Raw genomic sequence first — 27,298 nt, forward strand, 5'->3', positions numbered from 1 at the left:
AAGCTGTACGTTACCCTTTTCTAACAGGAATGCACAGAAACTAGCTGGTGAACAAAGCTAGTGTAGGACCACTAGTTAGAAGTGCGTCAGCAGAAGACTTGATTGTTTCCTTACATGTTATATATGTTGTATTTCATGCTTGCACGACTGCACTGAAGTGCCAAAAACTAAAAAGAATTAGTCATGAATTGAGTTTTGCTTTCAACTTGAAGCCACAATGACAATCAATATTTTACTTTACCTTAAGAGTATTAAAGAAAGAAGAAGAATGGAAGTTTCTTAACATCTTAGTGTAAGTGTAGGGAACAGTTTAAATGTGGAGAGTGAGCATTTTTAATTGATGGTTGTTGCATGGAAGAACCCATCCCTTCACTGCTTCTCGTAAGTAGGATCTCTGGAATTCATCTAGTGGAGTTTAATGTCATATTTCTACTGTACTATGATTAACTAAATGTCATGTGTAGTGCTAGTATTTCACCAGTGTCTCAACAACCATATGCTGGTGCTTTCTTAATCGGTTTTGCTGAAGCACATGTGGAGCTCTGAGCGCTGCGGAGTTGAACCTGTCCCCAGAAAGAGATGCAGATAAAGACTTACAGATGTGAGAAGAGCTGTTGTCATGTGGAGCCCATCCCAAACTTCAGTCAAATAAAAAGCATTTTCAGTACCTTTAATGTTAACTCACTGCCCCATACCCTGCTGCATGTACTGGGTGTATTTATGATGTATTTGAACCTTCATTTCCTGATTATTTAATACAAGAACTTCAAGAGAAGTGCAATTTAAAATGCATTATTTATCTAATGTGAGAGGCAGACAGACTTGAACTGAATGTAGGGAGCACAAGAGTTAAATGTTTTCAGATTCTGTGCCCAGAAATGATTTTTTGGTTCAGTCCCCATTCCTGAATCCATTACCCTTTTCTCCTTTGTCATCACTTTTCCTATCAAATTCTGCGTTGACATCAGTGGATCAGCAATTTAAAATGTGATTCAGCCTTTTATAATTTTCTTTTCTTTTCCCTTTTTAACATTTCAATTCCTTCCTTAGTAAAATCACCCAACAAAAAGGCAGAGAAGACCAAGAACACTGCAGTGAAAAACCCGAACAGCGTCTCAGAAGGAGAACAACAATACAACCCGATAAAAGACGGTGAGTAAAAAATCCAAATGGGCAAATCAAAGTTGACACTCACTTGTTATGTGAAATTCATGATCTCATAAAAATTCAGCTATACTCCACTGTGCAAGGATCATTTCTATGGTGGGAAAAAAGATACAAGCTCTCTCAGAGATGACAAATCTTTTGGGTAGAGTAAGTGTTTTCAGAAACCATATTTTCCCTGAGAGGAAAGGTCTGGCAGTATAAGATGATGCTCTCAGAACTGGAGTCTAGCCGCAGAGGCACTGATGTCTTCTTTGCCTATGAAGCATTGTGTTTGGTTTCCATGGATCACAGTATATTTGCTAAACTAAAACCAGGATGCCCCAGTTGTGTTTTTGGCACGTCAACTTGCTCCACTCAAAGTGTGATTCAGTGCAAAGTGTGTGTGCTTTAACCTCACAATTTCCACAACTCATAATGTACTAATATTGCCATTATTTGACTTATTTACACAGGATAAGACCTTTCTTTTATTGCAGGAAGCTCTATTTATTAATACTGGGAAATTAAGAGTGACTGGGGCCAACAGTGATTTTATGTGTTTATGTTGAAGCTATGCAAACAAGACAGGGAGAAAGTTTGCCATTTTTAATTTGGCATTCATGCAGCAGAACAGAAAGATGGATACTATTTCATGATGGAAAATAGGAACTCTATGCCGACACGCCTGGCATGCCTTGAACTGTCAAGATGTGGTGCAGACTTAAAAAATCATGTTTTCATGACTTAAACTTCAAACTGGTTTTTGAATATGTTTCAGCAGCTTCTGGTAGCAGCTAATTTATCAGAGGCAGGAATTCAGGGCTTATACTTTCTATAGATCAAGACCTCCAATACTCAGAACTCGTTCCACTCTGAAATGTTAATTATTTGGCTGTTGTCAAAAGTCAAGGAGAACATGAGTGTCTGCCACATGCACATACCAAAACAACTGAGAATTTTTGGACATCTGAGACCAAAAGGGATTTTCAAGGTTTCATTCAGCAGATGTTTCAACAGCTCATTCATTATTGACGTCGGATGTAACAGAAATCAGCTGAAACAAATATTTCAGCTAGGATTTGTCACATGTACTCTGCAAAGCTGCAGATGCTGGCTTTGATAAAACCCCATTCTTCTTCCTGCTCGGCTGATGAAAAGTGAAAAAAAAAAAATGTATTAAGGGTTGTAGGGAGGCTTACTTCTGGCACACTGAGTTGTTAAATAATTTTTCTATTACGGCGAAACAATGTCGCTTTTGTAAGGGGAATAAATAGTAAGTATTGTGTCATTTAAAAATGAGTTACAGAGTCTTGGGAAATGTCGAGAAATTCAGCACACTGGCGGGTGCCAAAGTTGACTTCCTAGCACTGGATGCAGTACTTACTGATGGTGAAAAGTGATCGTATGGGCTTTGTAACTCAGTGGATGGTGATTCTATTGACTTAGTTTAAAAAACTAAATAAAGTTTACTGGAAACAGTTGAAGTTGTTGCCCAGTGGTTCAAAGCGTTTCCTCAAAGTGTATCTAATAAATAAAGGGCTGACTTCTTTTAGTTTGGAAACAGTTTCAAACTCACAGTGCATAAACATCCTAATATGAATAAATCATACACAGAAAATATTTCATTATTATACCACAAAATTTAAAATGAGAGCTTGTAACTGACTCCAGAATCAGGTTTTGGCCTCAGTGATAAGTAGGCAGTTAGCCTAAATAGCAATGCTTTCAGTATCTATTTTGTCATTTTTATTACACATTGCTTTTGAAGGCAGATGTGTGTATGTGGGGGTCCTCTTGTGAAGGATTGGATGCAGATGGTAATGATGATTTAGGACTTTGCAGGAAGGCAGACAACCATCTATTTTTTTGTTCTGCTAACCTTGATCCTTGGGCTGCTTTGTGGGCTAGGCTTGTCCCTAATATGTTGTGATCGCTGCATTCAGAAGGCCCACAGACTTACAGTGTGAATCTGAGAGCATTTTAAATATAGTCACAGGGTCGCAAGTGCAGCAACACATATTTTATTACTGTATAGACTTACTATAAATACTACGCTAACTGGTCTTCCCAGCGGCTTTGCCTCTGGCTTGTTAATCAAATTTTACGCTTCAGTTTTACACCAGGAATTAATTTGAGCTCGAGCTATGTTTGCTTTATGCATCCAACATAAATCATGCATGTGCAGATTCTGCATGCTTATCCTGTTTGTCTATGGTGTCTCTCAGGGACTGTGATTAGCAATGTTTGAGATATTTCAGTCAGGTATGCAAAGTCAGCTTCATTTTTTGGAAGAAATTTAAACCTTACTGCAGAGGTCTTTGCTGAGCTTCACATGCATATATTCAGTTCACATTTGAAGGTTTTTTGAAGAAAGTTCACTTCTCTTTTTTTTACAGCCTGTTACACTTCTGGTTGTTCATTTATGAAGGCCAGCCTGGCTGTGTGACAGCGACATGTGCAGCATATGCCGCATGTACAAACACTCTGGTGCCCAATCGGAAATTCTTGCTCTGAAATTCCATTGCTGTGATCCAGGGAAGTCTGCAAACAGCCTGATCTGACCTAAAGAGCTTTTGGGCAGCAGAGATTTCACACGTCAACTTTGATTTGCCCATTTGGCCCTCACTGGATGATTTCCCTTGCACTGTTAAAAGATGAGCCAATCTCACCCAAGGAGTTCTGTTCAGTATACGCCACCTCAGTTTCTGCAATCACTTAAATACAGGCATCTGTCCAGATAAACTCCAAATGCTCTACAGCAGCAAACAAAAGCTCTTTTACTGACATGCAGCTCTCAGGGACTGAGTTTTATCTGCGTGTTTTTCGGAAATGTATCTTGAGTATGGCTGCTTGGCAACCAACCCATTGCTGTAGCATCAGTTGGTGATACTGAATAACTTCTGCACTCACAGAGATAATATGAGTTGATTATTTGATTTGATGGCTGCTAATTGTCATCACTGAAACTATCAGTATTTTATGGGATCCAGTGGATAAGAGAATAGACATCTCTATATTGGGGTTGCATTCACGTAGATTTCTAAATTTGTGATTTGGACTTACAACTGTAAAGTTTAGGATGTAAAAAAAAATGTGGTGTCATCACAGTTTGTCTTGTGTCAAGCTTGTGATAAAAAAATTAACATTTTTGACACTGTGAAAGTAGAAAGATATACCAGAGAGACTCAAGTGAGGAAAAGCTAAAAGAAAAAGACAAATAAGATCTGCAGTTAATTAGCATGATCTGTGCAAGCCAAGTGTATTCTGTTTACACTTTAGCATTTCTGCTTGACTTCATACCGTATGTATGGTGGTTAAATGGGGACTTTCATTGTGAAGACAGTCGCATGCTGTGGCTCTGAAAGTCAGAAAGTCTGCGAAATGATGCTGCATCCAATTAGTATTATTTTACCTTCAGCTTATAAAAAGACTTCAAAAACAAAATAACACACATGGTGGTTGTGAAGTTTATCTGAAAGGGTGGGCTCAGGCTGCATTGCAGGAAATGATCCCACAATGGAAGCCACATCTTGAAAGTTTTCTTTGGCCTGATCCATATAAGAGATTAAATTTCAAGATGTTGTTTTATTGTGGTTATGGTTTTATCTATTTTAATAAATTTCCCATAATTCTAACCCTAGCTTTTCGCCAAAGAACATAAAAAACAAGTTATAGAGAGATCTGTTTTTATTTTTATCTGATATTCTCATTATTTAGTGCAGGTTAATGCATGTTAATACAGATGAAAAAAGACCCTTTTTCCCCAATTCAAGCTGTGTTCTCATTCATAACATTAAAAAGTTATCTGCAGGCTAAAAGCAGTAGCTGCTGCAATTTCCCCTTTTTTACCTTCTCTTGGGATACTGATATCGCTTTAGTCGTTTTAGCTATTTAATCATGTATTCAGGGTGCAGATTGATGACTTTGATAGGTGTGCTTTGCTAAATTATAAAAGCACGCGTTCAAAGCAGAGTCATTAATCACCCGTGAAGGCTGACACGTTTTGGAATTCATATCAGTTTAAAAATCAAAACACAGATCACACTGTGAGACTGTTAAAGTAAATGTAGTTCATGTGAGACCCCTATGCTAAGTTGGACTGAGGGAAAAATGATCATCAACAGCTATGATAAAGGTTGAGAAATGTTCCTTTTACTAGAATGAAAGTGGTCACATAAAACTATGTGTTGTATCATTAGATCCTCTAATTTTCTTGTGAAAAGTCTAAACTGTACCTTACTGTTTACTCAAGCTATACAGATGCATTGTGTCTGACTCAGGGCATCTGTATACTCTGCAAAAAGCAACTTTCTACCACAGCTGCACATGATACATAACATTACCATCACAAGCCAATTTGTAATTCTCATTACCTAGAATGCCCTCCCATTGGACTGGAGTCATTGAAGATTGATGATTTTCAGCTTCATGCGTCATCTACCAAACGCTATGGCCTTGGTGCACACAGAGGTCGCCTTAACATTCAGGTGAGACCGAAATGTAAAGTGTTGGCATTGCAGGCTTACCAGAAATGTTGGGACTCGTATTATACCCTGGGCTATCTCGTCTTTCCTTGGAAGCTTTAACATTTTGTGAAGGTTTGCTTTTCTGGTTCCATATTATAAATACAAAAAAACAAGATTGAAAGATAGTATTATTTTTAATCCATATTTAAGCTGCGCGCAACGATGTGAGCTGTGATAACTTGGCTTTTCCCTTGTAAGATTGAATGACATTATCCTTCTGTTTCAGCTCACTGCATATTTTAATACCCCAAAGCTAACTAAACAGTGAAAGTAATAGCATTACCATCAAACTAGGGGCACATCCCCAGCCCTAATAAAAAATAACTGGCATCTGGAGAAGAGAAGTATTTCCTGTTAGTGCAAGCTTTGCTTTGAGTGCATTAGCCTGCATGCAGTGTGCAGCTAGCCTCACATTCTGCAAGCTCCACTGCCCCAAATCTATCTGCACAATTAATGACACGCACAAATACACTTAATTCACTCAAGACGACAATAAATGGCAAACAACAAAACAAAGGATTTGTTGTGTATGTGTGTGCGTGCATGTGTAAGCGCAGACATGATAGAAAGTCAGATGGTGTCAAGAGAATAACACAAAAAGCAGATGTCTGTTGACTCAGGCCTGTGCTCAGTGTTATATGTTGTTTAGATGAAAGATACTAAGATTTAACTATACATAACACACTACTATAAGATAACTATATATAACCCTAACCCCTAACTATAGTTTGAAAGACATGCATTAGAAGGAAAATCTATGGAGGAACAAAACTGAAAGAAAGCAAAACCAGGGAAAGTAAGCCCTATATAAATTTTGTATCTGTAATACATGTAATGTAAGAGCTTCAAAACGGAGTCTCCATCTGGTAGCAGAACATACTGTATAAAGTGATGGGCCATCTTTCTTTTATTCCACTAAATAGTTCATGAAAAGGTCTCAGTGTTTGCACCTGGACACGACACATGATATGGGAATCAGTCATTTTTTCCATAGCATTTTTTTATCTTTCATTTAAATATCTCGAGACACCCTCTTACATTACATGTAACTGGCTGACAAACAGAACATAAAAGAGACTACAAATGTCATCTATGAACCAGGTGTTTAGTTCAAATCAGCCAAATATTCTTACGGCTCGAATACTGTGCAAAACTCTTGAGTCCCTCTATATTTCATTATGTTATTCCAGTAAAATGGGGAGCAAGGGCAGCAAAACGTGCAAAGATAAATAGAAGTGAAAACAGAGCCTCATTGGTGCAAAAATACTATTTCATATAGGCCAAGCTGTGATATCTTTGGCACTTTTTGCTGCTTTGACTAAAGAAATTAGTGTTTAGTAACAAAATGCCTAAAAATATAATTTAAAATCGGTTCTTTCCTAAGTTGTCTGTTATGTGTAGACACAACACTGGTTCATGCCTGAGTTAGGTGTCTTTTTTATTCTTGAGTAATTTGTCGGTCAGTGTTAACTGCCTTAGCAAACAAGAACAAAAAATATTTTCTGAAAACGTCAAGGTTCCAAAGGAAAATGTTGGCTGAAAGAAAGCCTGGAGAACTATCATGAACACAACTTTTTAAAAACTGCAACAAAGTCCGACTCTGTGGAAGGAAAATATAAAGAAATGAGGAGTGACTCAAGACATTTTTACACACTACTATAAATTAAAGAAGCATTTAAAGACATTCACATGTCTGTTGGATTTCATAAGTTAATGTATCTTCCCTTTCCTTGCCTAACCCCTTTGTAACTGGAATTAGGATCAGCTGTTGAATTTATATTATGGCCTTTAACATCCTAATCTTTCTGATTAAAGCATGTGAAAGTCATGGTAAGGAGGAAATGACCCCATGCCTTTAACATCTGTAGTGAAGCATCTCATTGTAATGTTTAAATTTAGATGATAAAAATAAACAGTCAAGCCTGTAAGCATGCAATATGAAAATGAGTATTCGTACTCTGAGCCAGTGTGTTGACTGGTACAGCACAGGCTTTACAGAGTAGCATTTGATCCCTTATAATCAGTGCAACATTTTCAGCTATTGCACCAGATTCGTACATCATACTAAAAGAGTTACACAAAAACAGAAATGGTGGGATTTGGAAAGAGTTGCAGGAGAGGAAGAACAGTTTTCAACGCTAAGCCCTGTTTTATAGACGTGCTCATTCCTATAACTCTGCTTCACTGGCTGTTTTTTCTCTTGTTCGCTCTTTTTGTGTGACAGAAAAAAAGAGTAGGCTTGTACATACATAGTAAAATTTATTTATAATACATCTTATTTCAGAAGATATTTTTCATACTTCACTGTCTCCATTATAAAACACTTAAATAGTGAGTTTTAAATAGAATTTTATAAAAGAAAAAATGTTCCCAGTCAGTGTGTTGGACTATATTCAGACTGTAAGCGCACGTGGAATTAAATTGCCCTCCGTACGGCTTTTTCTGACCTGCAGGCTGGCCTTTATGAAGATGACCTCTATGAAGGGGCCTGGTGTGCTGGGAGAGATGACACTCTACAGTGGTTTGAGGTGGATGCCAGGAGGCTGACAAAGTTCACTGGGGTCATCACACAAGGCAGGAGCTCCCTCTGGTCGTAAGTAGGAACCCAGCAGACAGGAGAGTTGCAGATGGTTGCACAGTGAGGATCTAGATTGTTCTTGTCCACGAAACATAACAGGATAAATATGTGGGATGGATTTTATGCAGGGTATTGGAGTCTGGTTTTAAAAAATTCTGCAAGGAGATTTAAAAATGAATATCAAGCGCAGTGTTATGTAAAGTTTATGAATGCAGGCAATCTTTGCATTAACCACTTACCTTGATTAAGTCCTTTTTTTATGTTTTATACAACAGGGAGATAAAATCAAGACTGAAAACCTTATTATGCAACCATTTACCTGAACTTTGAATAGAGAAACTTGAATAATTTTCCATCAAGAGTAAATATTGAGAATCCTTTTGCTTTGCAATTGTTGTTTCTCTGCTCTTATGCTGTTGTTGTTCAGTACAGTATGGCATCATACTGTTTGTTTAAAAGTTTCAGTATGAATCTGTAGAGTCACAGATTTAGCTTTGCCACTCATGGAGCCGCGCCCTTAACGTTGCTAATACAAACTCAAGCACAGTAAATGGCCATAAAACAGATTACATATTGCATGAGTTTCAAAATGACTCTCCGTAATAAAACTGAACGTAGACGGACATAACCATTCCGAAACTCTTGGATTTTCCCTTGAACCCATCTGGAAAATTTAACTCCATGAACATAAACAAAACAAGCTTTTCAATCTTGTCTACATGGCACCGAACCTTCACTGGTGTTTGGCCTTTTCATGAGGCCTTTCTGATCCCCTCACAGTGGGATTAAGGATTTATGAATATGACTGATTGGAGTGCAGCCTGATTCTTTCATTACTCTTAAAAGGTCACCACATTTTTAGAAATAACACTTCTGAGAGAGACTGTACAGCCTTCTGGACTTGTTGAACACAGTCAGATGTAGAGGGGAAAAGAGATGCAACAAGTAGGGATTATTATTTTTAAAATGCTTTTAGAAAGAGTGTGCAGCTAAAAGTGTATGTAAGACAAAAACTGCAGCACCATAATGGCTCGGTGGAGTCTTATGTATTTAATTATAAATATCTCCCACCTCCCACTGCTACATCTGAACAACAAGTGTGCCAGGTCTTCTTTGAGTATCCACACATGCGTTTACTCTTAAATTTAGAAACCACCTACAAGTCACTATTGCTTCAATTACTGTGCCACAGTGTATACTGTTTTTAAAGGCATTTTAAAATCAGATCAGGATGTTTTCCACAGCACAGAGCAGGAAACAAACACTTCACTGTGGGTAAGGAACCATTTTGTCACCCTTGCTGGAGTGAGTAGAGTTATCTAAGTTTGTATCATTTGATTTAAGACACTGCCCCAGCTTTGTTTCAGTCATTTTGTGTGTAAGCATGTGTGTAAGAATGGTAAAAAAAAAGATTTGCTTTATTCCACAACACCTTGTCATCTTCACTTTTTGTTATAAAAACTGCAACTATACATGTTAGTACATCAAAAGAGCTTTTCCACTACCAGAGACCCACAAATGTGAAAAAAAACTATATTTAAATTAGATTTGATTGCATCCCATGTAGCCAAAAGGTAACAAAATGCGCCAACATTAGGCTTAATGATACTATTTTTGTTCAGCCTTTTCAATCTGGTCAGTTCATTACTTACAAACTTACAGCCGTTGTAAAGAAAGTACACAGTCTGTCAATTCTAAGGTTTTATATACCAGGACATAACCAAAAATTGTCTGGCACTGTAGCAGCTTCTGAAATTTTTAAAATAAGACAACAGATTTTATCATGTCAATATTTTAACAAAAATGAAGCCACAATGCAGAAGCAGTGCTTTGAAAAAGTAAGCACATCCAATGATTCACCAGCTTCTAGGACCACTTTTAGCTGCGTATGTTGAAGTAACTGTTTTCTGTATGGCTCTATGAATCTGTCACATCATGGAGGCATTTTGGTCCATTCTTCTTTACAACATTGTTCTATTTTATTGAGGTTTGCAGGTGGTCGTTTACACACAGCTCTCTTAAGGTCACACTACAGCATTTCAGTCATGTTGAGGTCTAGACTTCTCTTCTGTTTTAGTCATTCTGTTGTAGATTTGTTGCTGTGCTTGGGATCATTGTCTTTTCATGATACAATTGTGGCCAAGCTTTAGCTGTCGGACAGATGGACTCACATTTGCCTCCAGAATACTCTGGTGTACAGGGGAGTTCATGTTTGACTCAATGACTGAGAATTTCCAGGGTTCTGTGGCTGCAAAACAAACCCAAAACAAACCCAGCACCGTGCTTCACAGCTGGTATGAGGTGTTTGTGCTGATATGCCATGTGGTTTTCGCCAAATGTGGCACTGTGCATTATGACCAGTCTCCACTTTGGTCTGGTCTGTCCAAAGTACATTGTTCCAGAAATCTTGTGGTTTGTTCACATGCAACTTTTTAAACCTAAGTCATGCTGCCGATGTCTTTTTAGAGAGAGGAGGCGTTCTCCTGCCAGTCTTTTCAAACAAGCCATACTCTTTCAAACTTTTTCTAATTGTACTGTGATAATCTTTAACTTTTAACATCCTAAACAAGACTTGCAGAGTCTGAGATGTTGTTTTTAGACTTTTTATTTTTAAAAACATCTTAGAGCATTGCATGGTCTGACCTTGGGGTGAATTTGTTGGGACATTCAGTCCCAAGACGATTGGCAAATATCTTGAATGTTTTCCACTTGTCAATAATATTTCTAACTGCAGTATGGTGGACTTCACGTTATGTGGAAATGCCCTTATAACCTCTCCTGTACTGATGGACAGCAGTACTTATCTATTAAGCCTCAAAGCCTTAAATAAATTGTTAGAATAAGCATAAGAGCAATTTTGACAACAAGAAAGTGGAAAACTGGAGGGAACTGAAGACCAAATTTGCATTTTAGCCGAGAAGGCCAGCAGATTTTCCCCTGCCATCTACCTTTCCCGACTTTCCTCAGCAATATTATTTGAAACTTCGGACCTTTGTACTTATTAATTGGAATGGGTGGCACAGACTTTGTAGAAAACTGCTATGTAGTCAGAGAGCAAGGTGAGAGACTTTACCAAGCTGTGTTTGTAATTTTCCTTCAATGCTGGTACAACCTAATGGCACAGAAGACACAGATGCCCGAGACAGAATTTCTCTGCAATTAGCTCTGTAGGGTATGTAACTGTCTGCAGTGCCAGCTCAGGGGCTTCCTTCTATAACAGTGCTTTAATTAACAGAGCTGGGAATTCTTACCAGGCTAGACCAGCTCAGCACTGATGTCTTTATCCAGAAGCATAGGAGGCACAAGGGAGTCACTGCCAACCTACATGCTGCAGACTTTGGTTAGAGGTCTGTCTGGTGTTATGGGACATTAAGCCATCTGTGAGTTCTTTATATAGGCATACTTAAAAGGCATTGTACTGAGTGCTGTCTCACCTGTCTGCGTTCAGCATAAAGTACCTCTAAAGGACATAGCTGGTATATTTGCACACTTAATTAATTACTTCTCCTCTGTTCCCATATTTATGAAATTCCTCTTTTTTTATCTTTGACATTTCTTTCTGTTTAGTTTATTTTAGTTTGTGTAAAAATATGTATAACTGAGTTTTTTTCAGTTTTTTTCTAACCCTAACCCTTTCAGTTCACCATTAGTTTTCAGTATGTTTATGTTTAATTGCAGGAGTCTGCCTATGTAACAGTCAACATGATGAGTTTCAAATGTGCAACGTAGCCCACCAACATCTCCCTAAAGAAAAATTGTGTCTTTACTGGAAGTAATGGCCCTGATTGTTCTATGATAATGCCGTTGAGGGCGGGTTTTAAAAGTTTGTATGGCGTAACCTTAGGAAGGAATAATGCATATTGTTCTCAGTCTTACAGATTTGATGCTCACTGTGATGGATTAAACAGCGTGAGCAAGTTACAAGAGTGCACTAATAGATTTTATTCTTTAAGGAGATTAATAGAGCTCAAGTGATGCCTGGAAAAGCCTGGAAAATAGATTAAAATGGCTAAAAGACAGAAGGTTTTCAGAGCACAGAGCCCATCTAAATAAGATAACTTCTTAAGCCTGATATTATAATTGAGTGTTTCCCACTAGACCCCCCAGTGAATCTGGCACACTGCTTGGTCTAGGCCTGAATGCTCCTTTTATTCAACATGATTAATACTCTATAAAATCTTTATTTTATAGTTGAGGTGCAGTTTTCTAATGCACTGCCTCAAATGACATTTCTCCCTTATTCTCCGATGTTCCTGTAATTTTTAACAGGAGTGATTGGGTCACCTCGTACAAGGTCATGTTTAGCAATGACAGCCATACCTGGATAACACTGAACAATGGCTCAGAAGACTTGGTGAGTAACAATCTAGACATTTATAGTCTTTTTCCACCCTTCATTTCTTTATATTTTGCTTACAAGGAGCCAGACTTTCTTCTGAGTTTCTTTAGGCTTTTCTGAATTTCTTTTTTGCATCTGGCCTTTCAGCTGATACATCTGCTTTTTATTAGAAATGGTCCCAGTGGAAGAGTTTCTATGAATAAATCGTTCTTAAAGAAAGGAAACGGGGATAAAAGGCTGAAGTATTTCTAATTACGCAAAAACAGGACTGAAAATCAGTGGCAACAGGTCTTCTGGAGTGACAAATCCAATTTGTGGTTCAAATCATTATAGATATGCATGGAGGAGGTCAGGAGAGAGCTACAACAGTGAGTGTCTACTCCATCTATAAAAGATGGTGGAGACTTGTTTAGAGCTGTATCTCAGTCAGCTGTATTGGTGATCTTCAAATTTCACAGAATTATGAATGTAGAAAAGTATCATTAGATTTTGATCCAACATGCAATACCATCTGGACAGCATCTGAATGGCAACAGCTTTGTTTTTCAGCACAACAATTATGTCAAACACACTCCAATGCACTAAAACATACCTGCATAGAAAAACATACAATGAAACACTATCAGTCACTATCCAACCAAATATTGCCTTTCAAGCTTGTTAGAATTGCACAAATTCATATACTGTATTTCCACTCAAGACAGTATTGTGTATTTAAAGTCTTCTGATATATGTATCATACTGAAAAATACTTATACTGTTAATATTTCGAGCCTCATCATTTTTTCTCCCTATTAACCATAGCTTAATAAGGATTCTTGTTTTCTGTGTCCATGGTTGGATGGAACCATTTTTTAAAAAAAGGCTACAGAGCAATTACACAGAGAGATTTAGATGCCTGCTTATTTCTTAGTTTAGCAGCAGTGCAATAGAAAAACAGTGAGGATGCTGAAACAGATAGAAACTTCATCCTGGCTCATTGTCAGAGATGGATCTTTCTCCCCACTTAACACTTCTGCAGTTTATGTAACTGAATAGACAGAAACCAAATACAGCTGAAAGAAAGAAAGCAAGAAAGAAAAAAGGAAAGATTAATAATCTCTTCTGCACATGCAAATCGGATCAAGTTAATATTTTTGAGGAAAATCATATCCTCATTGCTCCCTCTGTGGTTCACATCCCAGTTAATTAAATTTTGGTGTAACTGTGCACTCCCTTGGCTGGTGATGTCATCAGTGTGGGAGATAATATCCCTATGGTAATTTAATGTCTGCTACAAGCCTCCCTCTCACCCACCTTTTTTGCCAAATGCCAAACTGTTCTGTTGGTCTTTCAAAATGCCACAAGGTGCAGATAAAAGCTCCAACCGTGGGTGTTAAAATTTACAATAAACTCCCAGTGGTATCAAAGTTTCATGACATTGTACGGGTGCATTTATATGTGTTTTTATATTTTTCGTTGGTCTTTGCAGGTTCTAACTGTACAACCTCTTTTTCTTTTAATAAGTATTTATATTTATAATATATATGTTTTTAATATTTTAAAAGCCTCTTTAGCATTTATTTTATGTAAGTCTATCTTTTTGTCTCAGTAGATATTCAAGGGCAACAGGGAAAAAGAGATCCCAGTCCGGAACATCTTCCCAGAACCTGTGGTCAGTCGATACATTCGAATTAACCCTCGCTCTTGGTTTACCAGGGGCAGCATCTGTATGCGGGTGGAGATCCTTGGTTGTCCTATGCCAGGTGACGGGTTTGTATGGACAAAGCAGACACAATTAGTCCTTAATTTTTCTTGCAGGGCAGAGTTTGCTTTTATGCATTTACTTTTGCTTTTCCCAGTTAAAGGTTTTCTATCTGCAGAGATTATCCACAGTAACACTGTTGGTGCAAAAGACAGGACAAGACTAGAAAGAAAATGTTTTCATTTTGCACAGGCTAAACCTAAACTGAAACCAAGAGAGCAAATTTTAAATCTTTCTGAAGCTTTTTAATCTATAAAAACCAGTAATTGTATGTCTTCTGATTCCAGATCCAAATAATTATTATCACAGACGCAATGAAGTCATAACAACAGATGACTTGGACTTCAGACATCACAGCTACAAAGAAATGAGGCAGGTGAGTTACAGTAAGCAGACCGGTATGTGCCTCCTTAAAAAAAGAGAAAAGACTCAACCTATTTCTTATTCAGACCAGAGCGTGAAGCAATAAAAATGGCGTATAACTTCGAGCCAACACAAGACAAGTTACGTCCTTTGCAAGAACAAAGTGTACGAGTGTAACAAATGAAGCGAACAGTGCCAGCCACATAAAAATTCATAAAGCATCTCTGCTTGTGACATTACTTATTCATATAGTTGTCATGAGCAGAAGCCTAGTTTGTACTGAGAAGGAGGACAGCTGCATTTGTCACTGCGTACACTCTGCCAGGGTGACTGTGAATTGTAATTGTCTCTAATGTAGCAGTTCTATGTGTCAAACATTCGACTACAGGTGCTCTGAACTGCTCTTTAGCACACTCAGACTGCTATGTATGGGTCTTTAGAAAGCTACTGTGACTGCCTGAAATCATATTATAGAAATATCAAAGTTTCTGTTTTTCTTTGCTTTCTTTTCTTTTAAAGCTAAAGTGTCTCACACAGGGAGTTCAGCCCCAATAGGCCTCCATAAAGAAAGGAATGGCTATTTTTAAAACTCCTTTTGTAGGGCTCTTGCACCCTTGGCATTTTGCTTCTTCTTGTATGTACCATATCTCCCCTTCATCTGTTGCTGTTTAAATACTGCTGTGCCAGAACTTTAAAGTGGAAATAGCCCTGTGCGGCTTCCCGAATAAAGCACATGTCCAATGAGGGGAATGAAAAAGATATCCGTTATGATGCTCAAGGACTGTCCTTTCCGTGGACCACGGCTGATTATAATACAGCTTCCTTGGGATTACTGATATTGCCAAACACAGACAGTGAAAAGACATTATAAATGGTGAGGAAAGAGCACTTTTCACACTCTAAATTAATATTGCCCAAGAACACTGTGGCTGAGATGCTTCTCTTTAATAGCAGCATTAGCGTAAGTAGAAAGTTTAAGCGTGTAGCGTGCACCACGTTCTGTTTCATTATGTTTCTGTAAGAAAAAATGACAGAGAATTGGGCAAAAGATTCCTTCTTCTAAGGCAGAATGTCCCCCAGTGATCACAGTAAATAACAGCCCAGGTTTATTTATCAAGGGCATGCTGTGCTTTATTGAGCTGAGACTTAGGATCCTATATTTCTATCAATAAAAAGCAGAGGTCTGTTTAATGATTTACATGAGAAGTTACGTTAAACACAGACTTGATTTAAACCCCATGACTGTCTAATAACTTCTGCTGCAGCTGAAAGAGCTAGCACACACAAATGTCTGACATTACTGTAGTTTCTTTACTTAACAGCTAGTTAGTCTTTCTCCAACTGCACATGTTCTTTGTGTCACCACTCTTACAAAGAGGAGTATACAATAATTGTTTCTATTTTAATCTGCCTCTGTGGGGGACATTCAATGGGCCTTTCTTGCAGGCTTCATAATTGCCTTGACTGCTGCTGCAAAGCCCCTCTCACTGGCTGCAGTGTTATTAAATAAGGGCTTTAACACAGCACTGGAGAATGTGTTTCTGGAGTGTCATTTATTTTTATATTTTTGCTTTAAGGATATGTGCGCATGTTCTTAAAACTAGGCAAGGCCATTATTATGATTGATTGATAGATAGATAGATAGATAGATTTAGTGCTCTTGAACAAGTTGTTAGCAATAAACCTCAAGCTAATCACAATCACAATTGCTCCAAAGGACACTAATAACGCAAACAAGGTAGAGAGGCCCAGTTCAGTGAATTAGCTAAGGTGACCTCTTGCGAACAGCCAAGGCATCACTTTGCTTAAAGGTTACTGTTTGGTCTCACGCAGATTAACTGTTGATTTAGATTTAAGTGATGGATCTTTATAGTCTTTTAATCTGGCTGTGCAGACGTGAAATTTCCAATGAGGTGCATGTCAGGTTACAACATAGGTTAAGTTGTAGGAGGCATTTGCAGTTATGATATACAACAGGGGTGGCCAACCCGCGGCTCTCGAGCCGCATGCGGCTCTTTGCCTGGTTTCATGCGGCTCTTACGTTCATATCAAAGTTTGTGTTTGTGTTTTGGGTATTTTTTGTGTTGTTGTATTAAAATGTGCGCGTTCGCTTCGCTCGAGTTCAATACGGTATTTTCATCAAATGCGCATGTGTGTGAGATGAAAATACCGCAAAGTTCCCAGTAGGAGCAAGTTCGCCCTTAAAATGGCAGGGAAAAAATGCACAGCAAAAAGAAAATATGAAGATGAACACAGGACGTTTTTAACAGAGTGGGAGAGTTTATATTTTTTTGTTAAACGCAATAGCAAGCCATTCTGCCTTATATGTCAGATATCATTAGCGCATTTCAAAGCTTCAAATCTTCAGCGCCACTTCAGCTCACTCCATGCTAACATCGACCAGGAATTTCCAAAAGGGACTGAACTTCGCAAGCACGAGTTGGCCACTTTGAAAAGTCAGGCAGAAAAGCAGATACAGTTTTTCCAAAAATTTACGAAGCGGTCAGAGACCATAACGCTCGCATCCTATCAGCTGGCTTGGAACATTGCACGGGCTAAAAAGCCATACAATGAAGGGGAGTTTGTTAAAAAATGCCTCAGTGACGTTGTTGAAATCTTGTCTCCTGAAAACGACAAATTAAAACGCACGGTATCAGACGTCCAACTGTCCCGCCACACTGTTGAACACAGAATATCGGACATTAACACGGGTATTGAATCACAGTTGCACTCTGACCTTCAAGCATGTGAGTATTTTAGTGTCGCATTGGATGAGAGTTGTGATATACAAGACAAGCCTCAGTTGGCAATATTTGCACGGTCTGTGTCAAACGATTGTGTGATCAAAGAAGAACTCCTGGATATTGTGCCATTAAAAGACAGAACCCGTGGCATAGAAACCACGATGGCTGCATTTGAAAAAGCAAATCTGCCCATAACGAAATTAACTGCAATAGCCACGGATGGAGCACCAGCCATGATGGGATCTGTGAACGGGCTTGTGGGGCTGTGCAAAGCTGACCAAACTATTCCTGACTTTTGGAATTTCCACTGCATCATCCACATGGAGCAACTCGTGTCTAAATCATTGAATTTAGATAACGTCATGAAGCCTGTGATGGAAATCATCAACTATATCCGCACACATGCGCTTAACCACAGGCAATTCAAGAATCTCATCGCTGAGCTGGACCAAGGGCTTCCAGGTGACCTGCCGCTGCACTGCACTGTGAGGTGGCTGTCAAAAGGCCAGGTACTCTCTCGCTTCTTTGAGCTTTTGGATGCCGTGAAACTGTTTATGGAAGAGAAGGACAAGAACTATCCCGAGCTCTCGGACCTCAAGTGAATTATGGATCTGGCCTTTTTGGTCGACATGATGTGTCACTTGGACAGATTGAACCTGACCCTGCAGGGTAAGTTAAAAATGCTGCCTGACCTGGTGCAAAGTGCGTTTGCGTTTGTCAACAAACTGAAGCTGTTCAAGACACATAGTCAAAAGGGAGATTTAACGCATTTTCCCACTCTGCTAAAAGTCAGCGGGCAAGTCGCCAGCGCCGCCCTGAGTAAGCAAAGAGCCAGATATGCAACGCTGATTGAAAACTTGCACGAAAGCTTTGTGACCCGGTTCCATGATCTACAATTGAAAAGGCCACAGATTACGTTCCTCGTCGACCCATTTAATGCAGAGACCGGCTGTTTGAAAGTCCCGCTAGTCACAGATGAAGCTGCAGCTGAGTTGGAGATGATCGATCTTTGTGAGGAGGACCAATTGAAACCTGCTTTAAGGGAAGGGACCATTGATTTCTGGAAAAGTGTGCCAATGGAAAAATACCCCAATGTCAAACGGGCTGCGCTTAAGATACTGTCAATGTTTGGGTCAACATACGTCTGTGAGTCTGTGTTTTCTACCCTAAAACATGTGAAATCAAAGCATCGATCTGTTCTGACTGACACTCATGTGAAAGAATTGCTTCGAGTGGCAACAACGGAATACAAGCCAGATTTGAAGAGGATTGTTCAAGGCAAGGACTGCCAGAAGTCCCACTAAACAACATGCATTGTAAAAGTAAATGCTATTGTAGATTATTATATTTTTGTTTGTGGACTTGGTTGAACTGAGAGTTTGTGTGTGAGACAGTGCACACAATGTTCATTGTTGAAAATGACTGGCCTGTGGTTTTAGTACTGTAGGAGTCCATTTCTGTCATTATCATGTTGGTGTGTGACATTTACAATAAATCTGGGTGAGCAGAGATGTGTGTATTTGTGTGTGTGTGTGTGTGTGTGTGTGTGTGTGTGTGAGAGAGAGAGAGAGAGAGAGGGAGGAAAGGATGGGTGATGTTCATGTGTGCCCATGCGTATGATGTGGCTCTTTGCGGTAACACAGTAAAAAAAAAAGTGGCTCTTGGTCTCTGACTGGTTGGCCACCCCTGATACACAACATAATCCATGCAACTCAAAAGAAGCTTTATCTGTTTCCTCAGACAAATGTGAAGAAGCAGACAAATCTGTGACCAAACCCACTCGTCACCATTTTCTGATTGAAAAATGTGGAACTTTAAACTAGTGCATATGTTGAGCCTAACAGTTTGCTCATTATCTTGAAAACAGCAGTTGTCAAAACAATCTCAACTGAAGGTCGATTTGCTCGCTTGTTGGGCAGCTTTCAGAAGATGACAGCTGTTCTCTTGTCATGGAATGACTGATGTGCTGTGATTTTCTGTTCCTCTGAGCACTTCTGTGACTTTGAAAATTTTGTATCTCCGCTGTAAATGCCACAAAAATTCCACCTAGGTGTTTAAATAAATGTATTTTTTGATCTCTGGTACCTCTGGAAGTAGTTTTTTGGAGCCCCAAAGATAATGTGAGTTCTGCAGTAGATACTAGCTCTCACATTTAGGTCAGGTTTTATATGTATCAGTAGCTAATCCCTCATTATTTGCTTTCCACAGCTTATGAAGGTGGTTAATGAAATGTGTCCCAACATAACCCGGATCTATAACATAGGAAAAAGTCAGAGCGGCCTCAAATTGTATGCGATCGAGATCTCTGACAATCCGGGAGAACATGAAGTTGGTGAGTAGTTAAGTAAGTGGATTATGATTGCTGAATTTAATGCAGAAAAAAAGGAACATCAAAGACACACAGTGTTCCTAAGAGTTATTTTCTTTCTACAGCTGTGGTGATGGCTCTATAAATTTCCATCTGTTCTCTCTCTCCATCTCTCCCTTAATGTGAAACTGTTGATTAGGCGAACCAGAGTTTCGTTACACGGCAGGATTGCATGGTAACGAGGTGCTGGGACGAGAACTGCTCCTCCTGCTGATGCAGTTCATGTGCCTGGAGTACCTATCTGGCAACCAGCGGATACGTCACCTGGTGGAAGAGACTAGAATCCATCTACTGCCATCTGTCAACCCTGATGGGTACGAGAAAGCCTTTGAAGTGGTACGTCTGCAAGACAGCCATTTGTGACCTCATACCACGATCTGGCCTCTGGTGAAAGCAGCATCTCTCTGCTTGGTCTCCTCCTAATAAAAGTGCATGTGGTGCTGGAAAATTAGTTTGAATGATGAACAGAAAATGAACAATGTGAGTGCACGCTGCATACTGTAACATACTTTTCACAAAAGCTAACAACCAGTTTCAGTGTCATGTCTTACTTCAGTACATGCAAAGTTAAAAGAGATGAAGCTACTGAACCCTGTGATGCTTATATAAAGGCAACAGGCAAGCCAGTTTGTTAAAACTAAAGTTATCATGTTTTCCTGACTGATTAAAGTGATTAAAGTTTTTCTTAAGAAGAAGCTACTTTTGGCAGCTCACTTATTCACCAGGGGTCGGCACAGCAGGTAGCTATGTATGTTTGATTTGGCAGATTTTTTACACCAGCTGCCCTTTCTTATGCAATCCCAAAGGGATTTGTGTCTCCTCCCAGGATAAAACAAGGTAACTTCAGCTTGTTAGGTGAATGTGTAGACTACACCTTGGAGCCATGGATTAAAGCTTTTTATGGTAACACTTTATAATTCGTCCCGCAACTAAGGATGTAATTCCCCCATAATTCAAATGGAACTTTAATTAGTTTAGCCATCATCCAAATCAACATCATGAAGATATAAAAAGGCAAGATTAATCCATGCCATAATTCAGCCCGCATTGTTTAACATTACTTAAAATTACTTGCACATTACTTAAATTCAATTAAATTCAGTTTTATTTATATAGAGCCAAATTGCAACAACAGTTGCCTCAAAAACCCTAAAATGACAATTACTTACAATTACTTACATTACAATTACTTCTTTGTTTCCTGTAAAAATCAAACTTGTTACCCCCTTATTCTAGTGTACCTACCTTTAGGTATTTGTAGGTAAAAATAATTACATTATAATTCCAAATAAAATATGTTGACATGGCATTTTATTATAGGGGATTATGCCCTTAGTTGTGGGCTGTATTATAAAGTTTTAGTGCTTTTTTCAAGCTTGACTTTTTTATAGTTTCTTGGATCACAGTTTCTTTTGTTCAGCATATAAAAGTCTTATGTAACATGAAAACTGCTGCATTCTCTTAAACTAAATGCTCAGCTCTGCATCTCAACTTAGCATTTGGTCCTGTGGCTCTACATACCCTTTAAGTTTGAGTTGGCTCCTGCTAGCCCCAAGTCTTATCAAACCATAGCCAATTAGTTTCAGCAAACACTATCAGTGTCCACTCCCAAACAAGCAACGAACATAAAGAAAGATGTAACATATGGGTTAACCAAGCTAGGAACGCAGATTAAAAATTTAGGCTTTATATTGTCAAATAAAAATCACTTGCCATGGCACTCGGCAGCCACTGGTCAGATATTTTGGCATACAAGACCACTAACTTTAATTTCAATGGTTTTAAAGCTGCATGGATCATAAAAGCATGGTGACTTTGCCGCAAAATACTGTTTTGCATACAAGAAGGTAGATATCTTCCATAAATTTCTATTAAGGATGCTTTTAAACTGTATTGCAGTGATCCAAAAAAATGACTTAAAGCAGCTTTAAGCCCTTTTTGCTTGCAGGTGATGACCTTCCACTCTACAGCATGTTGTTTGTTTGGCAAACTGTGTGGATGGACCACAGGATTTTTTGATCAGTCTCTGCAACCCATGTCCCTCCTGTGCCTGGCTTGATACCTCTGCTAAGCCTCTTAATGATAACTCCACACTTCCCACCTCCACCGCTGACAGAATTCCATCTGTGATCATAGATTTGTGTTCCCCCTATCTTTGAATTTTCCAAATATTGTGGTTTTCTTTTGTTTTACGCAGGGCTCCGAGCTCATCGGCTGGTCTCTGGGTCGATGGAGCAACGATGGAATCGACATTCACCACAACTTTCCTGATCTTAATGCTATTCTGTGGGCAGCTGAGGCAAAGAAGTGGGTTCCTCGTAAAATGTTCAACCACCATGTCGCCATCCCAGATTGGTACCAGTCCACAAATGCCTCAGTAAGTCAGTAAATCTTCCACGTGATAGTCTGTCTTTTAAATTGTGATTGCCATTTGGTTTCCAGTGACTTTTCCCTCAGGTGACAAATTCTGACACGGTATTTTTGTCTTGGACTCCCTAGAAGCGTAACAAACAAATTTCATAGAGAAGATCATCAGTCTTTTGAAAAGGGTAAACATTTCACGGGGGCATATCAGCGCTGTCTATTTTGGGAGAAGCGGATGCATTCGCTGTGTGACGACAAAGGGGCTGTGAGCTAAAATATACCCAGCAATCTATTTAAAGCTCATCCTCACGAGTGTTTTGACGTTGGTGAGAGCCCCGAGTGAGTCATACAAAGCCTCCAGAATAGCTGCTGCAGCTGTAGAGCTGGGATCCCCATCTGTGCTCACAAAGCTGTGAAAACTATCCCTGCCTGCCTGGGTAACTGGTTCAGCCTGTGCTTGGAGATAAAAGGGGTTACGTGAGCCTGAACAGCAGGGGCAATTTTATCAATTTCCTGCCTCTTGATGAATATTTGTCCACTTTTTAAAGTGGATTTTACTACAGTTCTACTGCAGTATTTTAACATTTAAATATTGTTATTATTCCCTCTTGACAGAGAAATTGTTTTCAGCATGAGTTAATTTAGTGACTGTGCCGAGATGATTGCATGAATTACATTATCATTCCCTTTCCTGTATCCCCCCCTGCCTGTAGGTTGCCTTGGAGACACGAGCTCTGATAGCATGGATAGAGAAGATGCCCTTCGTGCTGGGTGGTAACCTCCAGGGTGGGGAGCTGGTGGTGACCTTCCCGTATGACAGAACTCGCTCCCAAGGGGTGGTCAGGGAGCAAACCCCGACCCCAGATGACCACATCTTCCGCTGGCTGGCCTTCTCCTACGCGTCCACCCACCGTCTGATGACTGATGCCAACCGACGGGTCTGCCACACACAAGATTTTGCCAAGGAGGACGGCACCATCAATGGCGCATCCTGGCACACTGCAGCCGGCAGTTAGTGTCCATATCTGGGGGGTGGATTTCTCTGCTCAGCTCTGAGCCTTTGAGCTGTAGCTCTAGTTAGCATATATCTGCATATTTGGAAAACTTCTGCTTTCAGAGCTTCTAGGTTTTAGCCAAAGCGTTATGTAATAATTCACAGACAAACAAATAATAATGAAAGGCTTTTTTAAGCCCACTTCTAATTTCACAGATCTGGCCAGTAAGTGAACTAAATCCTGACCTAATTCTGCCGGCTTCTGCTGTCTCTTTTTCTTGGCAGGTATGAATGATTTCAGCTATCTGCGCACAAATTGCTTTGAGCTGTCGATGTATGTGGGTTGTGACAAATTTCCTCATGAGAGTGACCTGCCTGAGGAGTGGGAGAACAATCGCGAGTCTCTTCTTGTATTCATGGAGCAGGTACAGAGGCAAAGGAGCCCCTAAAGCTCACACATGTACATAAAAAACTAAACAAATAACCAATAAAGGCACTTAAACACGAGTATGTTTAATATTTTAGAGCTTTTTTATAATGTACATGGTTTTAATTTAGTCATGTTATACCAATACCATAACTGTCTTATACTAAATGAATGCTGTTGTCAAATATAGGTTTAGCTCGCTGTTTTTTAAATATCGGTGCTGCATGAGGAGGAACTATATTATAGCATCCTTAACTGTCAACATACGGTACACCTCACATCATTAAATCACACATGATGACATGTGCAGGTGCACCGTGGGATCAAAGGTGTAGTCAAGGACCACCAAGGTCGTGGAATAGCTAATGCCATCATCTCTGTGGAGGGCATCAACCATGACATTCGTACAGGTATCCTGCTGCTTTTACCTGATTCTTATTACTGTGACATTGAGGTTATTATTCAGTCTATGAATCCTCTGTATGTGTGTAAACATGGAAAAATATTGTCCTGGTGACTGGTGCTGCAAAGTTGCCTGTGAGCACTTTGCTGTGTGTTTATTTGTCTGCCACTTTATATGTGTATATGCTATATGCTTGACATCTAAATGAAAGGCCATTTCACTGTTTTTAGTTTTAGTTTTCTGAGATCCCCATTAGCTCATGCAATAGCGGTAGCTACTAACTGTTGATCTCTGTGTGTACTCTGAGTCATTAATGGTTGATGGTTTGAGCTAGTAACCCAGTACAAAGTAAACATATTTACAAGAAACCCCCCTTCCAATTGTCTGGACGTGGGTAGCTGTCAGCGTCTGTTTTGCAGCAGCGTTTTTGCCTTCATCTGAAATTTTTTGTGAGTAAGCTCAGATTTTGCAATCAAAGCAGAAGAAGCTGCCTCGGGGCGCTCTGACTCAACTGTCTCCACAGTCCAGCTTATTCCTCAGAAATGAATCATTCTTGCAACGAGTTGGTATTTCGGTATAAGACGGGATAAAAGGCACAAACAAAAGCAGGTTATGTATTTTAGCGGAGCTCTGACTCAATTCACAGTCACAGCCTGTGCTGCCGAGGCCTCCTGCTCCGAATTTAACAATCCAGTGTGAGTCCTCAAGGCAATCTATTCTGATGCCTAAAAAAATGCAGCCTTCCAAGCCAAAGTAGTTTTGTACTTAGAGCGTGAAATCAAATGTTCAAAAGGACATTAGCCATTATTATTCCTGGAACTAAGTTTAAGTCAGTGCTTCCTCTTAGGATTCTCGCTATTCTCAGCTGCAGAGAGGAAAGATGTGAGGGTATTTACTTTGATGATTGTACCTTTTCAGCTGCTTTGAATTTCCTTTGGAACTTTATGGACCTTTAGAAACAGGCGTTTGCAAGGCGGTTTCTCTCTTATCAAGATGAAACAGCTATAGTCACCAAGAAGACATGACAGAAAGCTTTGGTACTGCTGATACACTGATATCCAATAGATGTCTCTCCAGAATGAAAATACACTCTAATTCCATTGCTTTTTTCATGCAGTGACTTCAGAAAACAATTCAATTCTCTTCTTCCATCTAAATGCTACTAATATGAGCACAGATGCTGTTGTGTAACTATTTGGACTGACAGCAGCAGAACCAGACCTGCCTTCATATTTCATTTGTCTCAGTGGTTGTTCAGACGCGTCAGGTGGGTGTTTGGATGGCAGGAGGGACGCAACACTGTCGTTTTTGTGAGTGAGTCAAAGGCTGAAAATATTCCATAGGCGCACTGGTGTACTGAGGTCACGTAAAGGCAGCATTTGGCACATCGAGACCAAGAAAATCCAACACGACAAAGCAGAGCTCCTTTAAAAAGAGCTTCTTTCTACTTTTACACAACACCTGCCTCGTCAAAAGTAGAACACACAGAACTCGCCAACATTTATTTTAGGCATCAAATGAAGGCTTTTATGATGCTTGTTTTTCTGCCACTGCTTACTGGGCTGTTCAAATTCAGATTTCTAGGACAGAATTTGCATTTTGCAACTGTGGCAAAAATAGTGTGCTTTAATGTGTTTTCACAGTCCATAATATGTAAAACACTTAAGGGTGGATCACATATAGTAAAATTTCTTACTCGTGGCTGTGCCAAGACTATAGAAATCAATTTCACCATAATTTATGCTTCAGCTTTATATCATGGCCTGTATATTAAAGATGGACGTAGTCACTGGATTAGAAAAATGAAGCCACTCGGGGGGGAAAAGCCTAAAGATGCAAAGGGCATTACAAAACTCTGGATCTAAAAGACTAAAATTCATTAAGTGTCAGCTTCTATGATGAAATGCTGAGTCAGTGCATATTTTCCTCAAGTCATTAAGATGTTATTAGCTAATTTACCCCTTCTGGTCAATGTGCTCATCGCACTGAAAAAAAGAAAAGAAACTGGTTGGCCAACAGTATAACTGAAGTGAATAATAATTTGGCTGTATGGCTAGTATGCACAAGCAGATCACAGTCCTGTCAACTGATAAAAAGTAACTAATTAATTGTACCATTTCTGTTAATTAAAGGTAATAATTGCATGTTTTTCTCTTTTTAAGACTGACAGTCATAATTAAGGTAAAATCAAGCAAAACATAGAATAGAACAAAGTTTTCTATAGAATCTTAAAATGGAGATATGTTCCTTATTTTTTTTTTTTTATTGTGCAATAGTGTGTGTGTAGTATTGTGCAATAGTCTTGAGCCACCTGTCATTTCTTTATATTTTGTTTCCAAGGATAATTTTTTAGGTGGTCTTGAATGGTAGTTTTTCAGGCTTTCAGAACATTTCAGAAGGTTTTTCTTTGAACACTGGATGCTTTTTCACTCATTTTCCATCCAGTCCTTATAGCCGACCATTTTCAGAGGAACCTGTTTTCTTATTATTTTTTCTTTTTGTTTGTTTTGCTTTTTAAAATTCTGGCTGGGCTGAGACCTTTCTGTGTGATTTCTCCATGTTCTCCGCCCCAAGGTTTGCTCCAGGTACTCCGGCCTCCTCCCAGAGTCCAAAGACATGCAGTTTGTAAGGTTAAGTTAACTGGTGATTCTAAATTGCCCATAGGTGTGAATCCTTGTCTGTGTTAGCCCTGTGATAGACTGGCAACCTGTCCAAGGTGAACCCTGCTTCTCGCCCTGTGGCAGCTAGAATCGCCTCCAGCTTCCTGTAACACTTAATTGGATAAGTGGAAGAAAATTGATGGATGGATGGTGTCGCATTGTTTGTTAAGCCACCTAACACTGACCTGTGACTCATTCAAGTTTAAAAAGTTACCTAACTCAAGGGATGAACCAGTGTTGTGTCTGCACTTAAAAAATTAAGCAAAGGGAAGAAAAGGAAATTGTATCTTTAGACACTTTGATACTATACCAGTCTGTCAAAAAAACGAAAAACAAAATGTGTTGCTATTTATTTTGTTGAATATGCCAAAAAATGCCAATGATAACACAGTTTTACAGACATGAAAAAAGTATTTTGGTGCCAACAAGGTGATTCCCGGAGAGTTATTACCTAGAAACCTGTCACAGTACTGTATGCAGTGTGTCCTTAAAAAACGTGATGAAGCTGGAGAAATGAGGATGAAAGAAGTGGGAAGCCTAAAAACAACAGATGAACACTATCTGAAAGTTATTCATTTAATCACAGATGCTAACATATTAATTTTGACAGCACTAACTGCTTAGTATTTTTAAAATCTGCTC

The 27,298-nt window shown here is 39.2% G+C and overlaps 1 protein-coding gene across 1 annotated transcript in view; it reads left to right on the plus strand.

Moving 5' to 3' along the window:
- Nucleotides 1-27,298, plus strand: part of cpxm2 (carboxypeptidase X (M14 family), member 2) — a 30,315-nt gene that overhangs the window by 2,087 nt on the left and 930 nt on the right. The window contains exons 2-13 of the mRNA XM_031750688.2: nt 1,051-1,152; nt 5,524-5,633; nt 8,126-8,265; nt 12,520-12,604; nt 14,184-14,334; nt 14,621-14,709; nt 19,649-19,772; nt 19,948-20,144; nt 22,006-22,185; nt 22,886-23,183; nt 23,452-23,591; nt 23,904-24,003. Coding sequence (XP_031606548.1) covers nt 1,051-1,152; nt 5,524-5,633; nt 8,126-8,265; nt 12,520-12,604; nt 14,184-14,334; nt 14,621-14,709; nt 19,649-19,772; nt 19,948-20,144; nt 22,006-22,185; nt 22,886-23,183; nt 23,452-23,591; nt 23,904-24,003 — 1,716 coding nt within the window. The remainder of the gene's footprint in view (nt 1-1,050; nt 1,153-5,523; nt 5,634-8,125; nt 8,266-12,519; nt 12,605-14,183; nt 14,335-14,620; nt 14,710-19,648; nt 19,773-19,947; nt 20,145-22,005; nt 22,186-22,885; nt 23,184-23,451; nt 23,592-23,903; nt 24,004-27,298) is intronic.

This window comes from Oreochromis aureus, linkage group 8, assembly GCF_013358895.1.
Source record: "Oreochromis aureus strain Israel breed Guangdong linkage group 8, ZZ_aureus, whole genome shotgun sequence".
In the NCBI taxonomy this organism is placed as follows: domain Eukaryota; kingdom Metazoa; phylum Chordata; class Actinopteri; order Cichliformes; family Cichlidae; genus Oreochromis; species Oreochromis aureus.